Source organism: Colias croceus, chromosome 18 (genome assembly GCF_905220415.1).
Source record: "Colias croceus chromosome 18, ilColCroc2.1".
NCBI lineage: Eukaryota > Metazoa > Arthropoda > Insecta > Lepidoptera > Pieridae > Colias > Colias croceus.
Window position 1 is genome coordinate 6,129,033 of NC_059554.1, and position 10,465 is coordinate 6,139,497.

Consider the following 10,465-nt stretch of genomic DNA (forward strand, 5'->3'; position numbering starts at 1 on the left):
GGGGGCGCGCTGCCACTCGGCGGACGGCAGCGACGCAGAGGACGCGCTGGACGACCTGCCGCCCGACTCGGACGACGAGCCCGACGACGCGACGCCGCCGCCACCGCCGCCGCCGCAAGGCGCCGAGTATATCGCGCTCGTGAGTATACTACTTGTGAAATATAGGCCTGTGTATACAGGGTTAGTCCAAAATTTAAAATTAAGATCTAGATATTAAACCAAAGGTACATCTATACATATAATAAATCTGTAGAAGGGTCAATTCTGTACATTGAAAATATTGAAAAAATAAATAGCAGGGGGTGTTACTGGATCGATACCAAACCCAAATATGTGATTAAAAAAATTTTTGTCTGTCTGTCTGTCTGTCTGTCTGTCTGTCTGTCTGTCTGTCTGTATGTGAAGGCATCACTTGAAAACTAGCGGTTCGATTTCGATGAAACTTGGTATAATTATACCTTATTATCCTGGGCGTAAAATAGGATACTTTTTATCCTGGAAAAATACGTAGAAAAAAATTAATCTTAATTTTTCAGTTTTATCCATAGACGTCGTTCCGTAGAACCGCAAACACACGTTGCGTATTATTATAGGCCTAGCCGTATTTGGGAATTGGGTCCAATAGATATTTATAAGATTTTATTGTCAGAGGTACCTACTCAAAATGGAGAAATAAACCATCCACGCGAAGACCGACATCCGCGCGGACGGAGTCGCGGGCGGAAGCTAGTTTGAAATATTATTGTCGAATAAAAAAAAAATAATAGCATTCATTTGAAAATGTCTTAAAAATTTCCGAAATCGTAAACACGCGATAAGTTCAACGACCTCGCTCTGCCGCTCGCTCGTCTTATTGAGAATCAATGCACGTGTGTGCGTGCGCGCATCGCCAAATTTATGTGTGTGCTAACTTCTACCTATCTAGGTTGTTGAACTGAATTGTGCTTTTGTAATGTCCACACGTTCGCTTTTTAGTGGCGGACTGGAATGAAATTTAGGGTATTTAAAAAATCCTTTTTTTTTTCATTAGATCGAAAATGTTATCGATTTTGAACCATTTCTGAAAATTTGGCCGGTTGAAAACTAACCCTGTATAGCGCTCATGAGTCACGCTTCTAATATGTACGTTCATTTTATCTAGACATTGTGATCAAGAAAGTTATAGGGGCTGGTGGAATAAAGTATAGAAGACAGGAACATAGAACTGTACTGATTTAATTACTATATATTATTATGTAATATGTCTCATTCAGTCAGTTTTTCAGGCGTTTAATTAAGAGCTCTACTCTGCTAATCGGTACTGTTCGATTTGACAGCTTGTATTATAGACATTAAATTCATCAAAAGGAGCAAAATGATACAAGTGCAATGCAAACCGTAACCATTATAAGTTTTGTAAGACTTGTTTTCCATCACTAAAATAGAAATATTGATCTCACAGGTGAAGGAAGCAGTGCAGGCGCTAGCGACCCGAGCGGCCCGCGGGCGGAGCGCCCGGGCCGACTGAGTGTCGCTCACCCCGTGGCGCCTCACCGCGCGCACGCTCAACATGTTCAACGTGTAGACTCGCACCGCACACCCCCACCCGTCGGGCACTAGCCGTATACACTTACTTGTCGTGTACACGGGGTACTTGTCGTGTACACAGGGTACTTGCCGTGTACACGGGGTACTTGTCGTGTACACAGGGTACTTGTCGTGTACACGGGGTACTTGTCGTATACACAGGGCACTTGTCATATAATAGTTGCGGATATCCGACGGGTACATGTCGTATACTAGTAACGGACCCGTCGAACAGTCGCACAACACTAGTTGCACACGCCTCCCTACCCGCCGTATTCTGTGCCAGTGTACCCTAATCTAAAGCTGTGCTTACACTGTGTTGTTGTTTGCGTAGTCTGCACGTAATTCGAACTTTGGACACTTAACGTTCGTTAGTGTGTACGTTTGAAGAACATTATTCGCGAGTTTACGTGTGTTTGGAGACGATTGATGTTACTGTCGTGATTAAAAGACTAATAAAACTGTGTAATAAAAACCCTCAAGGGCGAAAGCTTGTGAATAATTCACAATACCTAATATATTGTCATGTCAATGATGCTAATATGAGAATGGCAAAACCACCATAGAACCACGTAAACGGAGTGTTCCTCCTAATATAAAATATAATAATTTTAAAAATCGTTCGTTATTGCTCTCGCTTTCTTATGTAACATCTGTACATTCACTGAAACGTTTTATGAAAACTTTCACATTTCTTCTAATATCTACTATAGATAGCAAGATAATATCGAACGATTATGAAACTGCGATCTTATTCGTACATTTTAATGTAGCTGCGTAATACTTCCAGTGGGAATTTATTATAACGTAAAATATGAAGTGCGGAACGTGGACATTGTCGATATAACGAGTCCAATTTTATCTCGTAGTTTTAGTCTGAAATTTAATGTATCTTATTATAATGCAAGGTGTGTTTAATTTATATCTTTATTGATATCAATTTGGCCATTCTAAAATACAAACTCCTTTAATTGGAGTCTGCATTTTAGAATAAAGTCAATGTTACACGAACTTGAGTTTGTTATTATCTTCGTATGTGTGAAGAGTTCTCGTGTATTTCGCATTAAAACTTAGATACGTGCTATTATCGGCTAGTGGAGCGATTTTATTGTTTATTACATATGTATATTTATCACAATTTTTATTGAACTAAGTAAGTTAAAGAGTGTTGAGTGTTGTTTAGATGGCGCTTTATGTGTTGCTTAAATTAATATTGCGTCTATTCTGTTGAACGTATTTGCTTGAATGAAATAATTGTTTTTGTATAGATTTTTGTAAAATTTAATTTTGTACATAATAATGTACAATTGGTGTAAATGTATGCTACATTCCATAACCCACATCACAATATGTGTTTATTTAGCCGAAACGTGACAATGTTTGCGTTTTGACTAAATTAGGCCATATATATGTAATTGATTTTGTCTTAAATCTATGTTTATTGCGAAAGAAACGTATTAAAATACGCCAAAATTATTCTACAATAGTTTCAGTTGTTTAATGCTTAAAGTCCATTTTCGCGTGCATTGATCTGTGAGTGATGCGTATTAAATGATGCGTCAAGAAACACGCAATGCACACGAAAGTCAACTTTAACGTACCTTATACCTTATTATAAATAGGCATACAGGTAAAAATAAAAATTATGGCTATGCATCATTATTAGTTTTTTAGTGATAACTTATTTATGAATAACTAATTATGTTTAATTTCGCAATAACCATTCTTCTTTTCAATTTTTCGTACAGTCTTTTCTTAATTTGACCGTCAGAAACGGCTGGTAATTATTTATAAGAGACTGTAGTTACTAATTTATATTTTTTTTCTATTTTAGATTTAGATATTTCGCATTCAATCAAAATTTAATATAAAAATGTTTCGATGTACCTAATTTAAATTTTACGTTTTTAAGACTGTTTTGGTTTTAAGTTTTAGGTTGTATATTATATGAGATCGTGTTTGTAGAAATAGTTTGATAAATTTAATCCTTAAATATTGTAATGCTTAAAAACAGTTGTAGTATTTTTAATTATTTAGTTTCAAATAACTTTTCTAAGAAAAACATATTTTTCTTGATAGGTCCTGTGTAGGAATCTCGTAGTTTTCATATATTATTATTTTTTCGTCAATAAACTAGTTGGTTAATTATAAACACGTACACCGTAATAACACGTCAGGAAGCGTGGATTCGTTATCTGTTTACTGAAGTCGGTAAAGTATTGGTAGAGGTTGCTCTTAAGCTATTTGGTTTTCGCAAATTGCTTCGTCAAAATTGTGTTACGGCTGTGAATGATTTCCTAGTTTAAGTGTGTGTGACCTAAGTAGAATGTTAAATTGCCCGCTTAGATAATCCCAGTACTAATGAATGTATGATAATTTTATACCTATCGTAAGTTTTACACCCGTCCAAACACCTTAATTCATTTAAACCATCGCGATTTTAACTTAGGCCAGTACCAACGTATAGGGTATAATATAATATGATAACATTTTGACGTAATTGTCGTTGTAAACTCGTAAATTCGTTGTTATCGATGTGAAAAACAATTATAGGTGAATTAAATAATAAGTAATTTAAGCCGCTGGCAGTGCATGTAGCAGTATCTGTTTTCATTATTCGATGGTTTAAAAATCGGTATTAAAATAGATCCATATTTGATTTGATTAAAGTTTTACACGTTTTTAATTCGTTTCAATAATTAACATGGTATTTTTGTATCGATATTTAAAAAATATTAAGTGAAGTGATAGGAATAGTTGTCTGCGTGTCGCTATCACGTATTCAGAAAATCGCGTTTGACATTTTTGTACATAGCTCAAAACGAGCATATGTTTTGTACAACAGTGTTCGCATTACATCTACCGCTTTATTATATCATAAAGATTTGATATCAATAACCTTTCGTCATTAGTATTAGCTGTGTGCGCTGCTCTTCTGTTTTTCTGTATCGATCTTATAAAAGATTCGTATTTATGGTAAAAATTACACTGCCGAGTTATAATACCAATATATTTCTTTTTATAGTGATAATAACAGACCATACAATTTTATATCGCGCATTCTAAAATTGTATGGTCTGTTACTTTATATAACGCACTTAGGGGTGTCAATGTATTGTCTTTGTAGAAAATCAGGATGGTTCTGATAGATCAATGAAACTTAAAATGACATCTTTTCTCCTTCATAAATGCAGAGAAGGTGTCATATTTTGCTTTCTTTAATAAAAATAGTAAAAATACAGTACTTGATGATATAAGGCTTGCGTTTACTGAATCTAAACAGTGTAGCGATGAATGTATGAAAATGAAAGTTAGGGTCGCGCAATTTTAAAGTCATCTAAAAGCGCTTAATTTCATCTGCTATGGAATCAGTCTGCGTGAAGCCTTATCATTTCCGGCATTAGATAGCGGATAGCATTTTTTAACAATCCATAAGTAATTAGGGATCATATGAAGCAATATTAGTCGGTTTTAAATCTTTATCTACACGTATTTGCTGTTAAATAGTAAGCATTTGAATATTTTGGATTGTTAGAGTCACTGGTCGATTTTCTAAAAGGGTTATGATGTAATGTGGTGCTAACAATCAGAGTCGAGTGGACGGTTAATGAGACAAAATGTATATTTGATTTTGTCCTGATTTTAGAGCTTATTAATATATATCTAACATTACTATAGCTACTGTAATTATCTTTATTTTAAGATTTAATATTAATTTTCACACGAATTGTGCCGCAACATTTAAGCTTTTCATAGTAAGTATTTGCGGAATATGACCTTGTATAATCGTTTATGTATTATACTTAGTGATTTGTAATAAAAGTTCAATTGAATAAAACTGTGTTATTATAATTCATTTGTAAAAATTGAAAATACTGTAAATCGGACTGGAAAGCCAAAGTAAACAGTATTTTATACATTTGTGTATTATTTTTCTCCTCATCCCCTGTAATATATTCCTTCAAATGTGATTTAATTAGTTTTAATAATTTGAATTTTCATTATTTTCAAACTACAACTTAGAAATGAAACCAAAAATTTAGAATACAATTTTATTGCCTTGCCCTATTTCATGATTATTTACATAATTGCACTATTTTACTCTTGATTTCAGCAGGGAAATTATCAATGGAAGTGTTTGCACATTGTAAACAATAGGATTTACAATAAAAAATACTACATTCTTTACCGATGCACACTGCTTTGTCACATATAGCACAGTCAGCTCCTATAACCATTATCTCTCCTTTTCCCGGAGGACTAAATGGATCTTTCATAATGTAGCTGCTATATTTCAATTCTATATTACGAGAGAATGGAGGGTTAGTCCCCTTGTAATGTGCCTTTTCTTTGAGACCACAGCCAGTACAAGTGAAATCATAATGCACTGGGGCATCATCTGCTTTTTTTAATATTTCCATTAATCTAAAATTAAAAACATAGTCTATTTAATAATATTACAGCATAAGTTTATTTATTATAAAATAACATCTTAGAAAATTGATTAAGAAAAATGTTATGTACATATTTGTTTTATTAACTATATTACAATTCAAATCTATATCCAGTTATACCCACATATGTGCTTAATATCCTTTTGTTGTCACTTGAGGTCCTTGTTGTAGTTATTGTTCTTGTTGTTGCTATTCAGTTTTAGGGACTTCCTTTGGTGCTTCTTTTGGCCACCAATCCGGTTTTACAGCTTCTGCTGAATAATTACCAACATTTAGAGCTTTGCAATCAAGTGCTTCCTTGATTCTTACAAGACCTAATCCATAATTTTTTTTGACACCCTTTAGTTTACCCAAATTTAATTTAGGATTATCAGAGGCTATTATTTTTAAATCCTTTTCTAAGTCTTCTTCAATGACTTTATTGAATTTAATGGGCATAATTCGCTTACGAACAACTCCTGTGTGATGTACTCTGGCTGTGAGCTCCTGCCCTATGTAACAACCCTTATGGAAACTCACTCCATGGAGGTAATCACAGTTAACTTCTAAAGGAAAACTTGTGCCTGGTGGCAAATCATCAGCACCTTCGCTTACTCCCAACTTGTACCTTAAATATTTATAGCCATCATCACTTTGCTCAATAGCTACATCATTTCCTATACCTGTAACTATCTGAGAGCCACTCAAAGATGCTGCTGCTATTATCCTATAACCCAAGTCTGACAATCTTGGGTCTTTATATATGTTCACCTCATTTTTTGTATCTACTTTCTCATTTAACATTGAATCTGCTGGAGTGATTACACTCCAAAGTTTGAATTGCTTATTTACATCTTCTATGGATACTTTTCTCCTTAATTTAAACATTTTTAAATGTTTCTCAAGTAATTGCGCAATCTTTTCGTCACATTCTAACATGAAAGAGTTTTCATCGTCCCATTTATGTATAAGGGTGTCGTATAAAACCCTACCTTTATTATTCAAGAACATAGCGTATACAGATTTAGCACTCTCTTCAAAATGCCTCATGTCATTTGTTATAAGTCCTTGCAGGAAAAGTGAAGCTTCATTTCCAGTAATTTTAAGTAAACTTCTATTGAGAAGTGGATACAAGATTTTTGTAGGAGGATCTTTAACATTGTGAACGAAACGTAAATATTGCTTTACATAATGCGGATTACGAAAGTATTTATTTACCTGATGAATCGACAACATCGTGACTGTAGCAATATAACATAGAAATTATATACCTATATAAATGTAAGCCCTGAGTTCTTTAATAATATAAATGCATTCAGTGTTAAAATATGTATTTTAAATAATATATTTAAATTAAACTTGAATACTTGAATCTTGTCGCAATTGACAAACGATTGTCAAAATTAAATCAAAACAAATTACAAAATTGACAATTGACATAATAATAATATCAAAAAATCAAAAATGACAGTGATCAATGATTTTACCATAGAGTAAAGGATTTGACAGTCATAGCTCCACAAAGCAAGTACCCAACAAGTACCTAATGGTCATCTTTAACTACCTATGTTTACTTGCTCTGTGATGGTCATAGCGTCATAGCGTGAGCTACCAAGTACTCTATCACTCTCACTATCACTAGTTATTCCTAGTTCTTAAATGCTGATTTACACAGGGTCAGTAGACAAGTCAGTCGCTGACTTTAACTGTTTACATAGACTTCAAGCCTCTGTACTGACTTCAAATCTGTTTACACAGGGTTTTTTTTCGGGTCAGCACTGATTTGCCTCGAATTTGTAGTCAGTTACTGACCCTGTGTAAATCAGCACTTACGGACGAATGACGATGACTGTGACGATGACAAAGACTGTACTGACTTGAGACAAGGGGAAGTCGTCGCCAGCTACTGTAACGATTTGTATGGCGAGATTCGAATTTAGTTTCGATGATCTCGACATACCATAAGCTTGAAATCGGAACAAGGACGAAGTTCAATCGAACTGCTTTTAAACCAAGCGTGGTTGTTAAAAGCGACCACTTTCCTGTGCACGCTGGTGCACGCCGACGTGGAAGGGGCGGGGAAGGTCAAAGGTGCTGGTATTGCGCCATATATATTATATTACTCTATGTATTGCGCACATGTGCGCAGTCGCCAGTCGCACTATTTGGCAGTGTATGGAGTGCAGAGTTAATTTGTGTATTCTGGGCATCGAGATTCTGGGGGTGTTTTAGGGATTACCACAAACGGTCTTATACGTTTTTTTTATTATTTTATTGATAATTAATGTATATAGGTTTTGTTTTAAAATTATGTAATATTCAGAATATTTATGTTTGTATTATACAAGTAATAAATGTTACTATTGTATCGTATGTAAGTAATTAAAATATTTTTAATAAATAATATTTTTGTTTTGAAATTATGTTAGGATCAGAATATTCGTGTTTGTTATAAATAAATAATTATTGTGGGAAACAAATTATTACAGAGAAAAAAAAAACGTTTTGTTTTTAAAAATAATTCTTTACTTACCTAGTACACATGAAAATATAATCTAATTTTATACCTTATATTGTCTTTTATTCCTGAAAGGGTAAACTCAAACCAATCTCAAACTCAAACATTTATTTATTCAATTAGACTTCTTTTAGAAGCACTTTTGAAACGTCATTACATATTTTAACATTTACCACCGATTCGGAAAGCAGTATCTACGGAGAAGAATCGGCAAGAAACTCCATAGTTGCTCTTTTTAATCATGTCAGTTTTACAATTTAATTTTACAAAATACATAATATGTACATTATAATCATAATATGCCAAAGAACTGTCCTGTGGTTTTTACGCGACAACCCTCCATGGGTTTTTATCGTCCTTATTATATTCCTCTGTAATAGGCTCTCTGAATTAGTACATTTTTTATATAAGTTTTAAATTTAGAACTACTAAACTCTTTAATATTATGAGGAATTCTGTTGTAAAAGCGTATACCTTGACCCATAAATGAATTTTTAACTTTAGCTAGCCGGAAAAATGGAATTTCAATTTTAATTCTGTTTCTTGTGTCATAACAATGTCTATCTCCTACTTTTGTGTGTAAATAAGCGTTATTGTGTACATATAAAATATTATTAAATATATACTAGAGATCTCTTAGTGAGTCTCGAGCACGCAAATTATATATAGAGCGTATGGATCTTTTGTAGTATAAATATAGTTTCTATATCTGCATTCTGCAGCCCTGCCCCATAGTAGAATTCCATAGGACATAATGCTATGAAAGTAGCTAAAGTAAACCAATCTAGCCGTCTCTTCATCGGTGAGATGCCTTATTCTTCTCACTGCATATGCAGCTGAGCTGAGCTTAGCAGCGGTGGTGGTAACATGGGCCCCCCATTGTAGCTTCTCATCTAGTGTCAAACCAAGAAAAACAGTAGATTCCACATACCTCCCCGTTTAAAATAATATTCCTTTTCACCTTTTTTACATTTGGGAGGATAAATTCTACACAATTTGTTTTTTTTTGCATTTAGTAGTAAATTATTAGCATTAAACCAATCGGATATGCGTAAAAGAGCAGAGTTTACTTCGTCATAAAAAACCAAAAACTCTATTTTCTACTGATACGCATAAATTTATTTCATACTTGCTAATAGTGGTAATCCCCACTTACCACTACCTATTAACAATTAGTATGCTTTTTTTTATCAAAACTTATTTATCTATTCATGTCCAATACATAATATGTACATTATAATCATAATATGCCAAAGAACTGTTCAACTTCTATTCGAGATTGTGGTCAAGCGCTTCCCTATTGGCTATACCAATAAAAAAAAAAACATGCTTGTGGCCAAATTTTGACTGGCAACCTAGTCGATATAATATATTCTCCTAATAATTATAAATATACATAAAATTTTGGTTTCATCAAAAAAACTATGAACGAAGTAATCCTGCGGTGGGATATAGTACTTACTATTAGCTAAATTGCGTAGCCTACCGCCGTATATGCGTATCTGACTGGCTAGTTTTACGCTCTAAGGCCGTATCAGCGGTGCCCACATGCTAAAGAGGCCACAATGACTTTATCACAAGAACTAGTTTTAAAAACTGAAACCTACGTAAAAAAAGATTATACAAATATATTTCGAACAAACAGCTGTTGTCTAATGTCTTAAGGACCTTTCGGGCCCTTTAACCAAATTTTGATAATTAGCGGCAAATTAGTTGATAGCACTACTAACAAGTCTACTTGTTTATTTTAATACGACATACATAAGTATCTACAACCAAAAATATTGGCAAAGAATGAGGATATTTTCGAATTTTCAAACGAAAACCATATTTTTTCTAAACTGCCAAAACGACCTTTTGCCGCTGGTATTTTTATTGAGCGCTATGTGTTTTGGCTATGTTTTATTAGGTATATCATATATGTAACTGTAAAAATAAATAAAACGAT

The 10,465-nt window shown here is 33.8% G+C and overlaps 1 protein-coding gene and 1 long non-coding RNA gene across 2 annotated transcripts; one reads left to right on the forward strand and one right to left on the reverse strand.

Annotated features, from left to right (window-relative positions):
- Positions 1–5: 5 nt before the first annotated feature.
- Positions 6–5,483, forward strand: LOC123699773. Its single transcript, XR_006752562.1, has 2 exons — positions 6–139; positions 1,442–5,483. It is a non-coding gene; the product is annotated as an uncharacterized LOC123699773 (long non-coding RNA).
- A 369-nt stretch (positions 5,484–5,852) lies between these two features.
- LOC123699820 (putative transferase CAF17 homolog, mitochondrial) lies at positions 5,853–7,422 on the reverse strand. The gene is made up of 2 exons (XM_045646853.1): positions 6,145–7,422; positions 5,853–5,991 (listed from the first exon to the last, which is right to left on the reverse strand). The coding sequence occupies exon 1, from the start codon at positions 7,233–7,235 to the stop codon at positions 6,210–6,212; it is 1,026 nt and encodes a 341-aa protein (XP_045502809.1). The 5' UTR covers positions 7,236–7,422; the 3' UTR covers positions 5,853–5,991; positions 6,145–6,209.
- Positions 7,423–10,465: the final 3,043 nt, after the last annotated feature.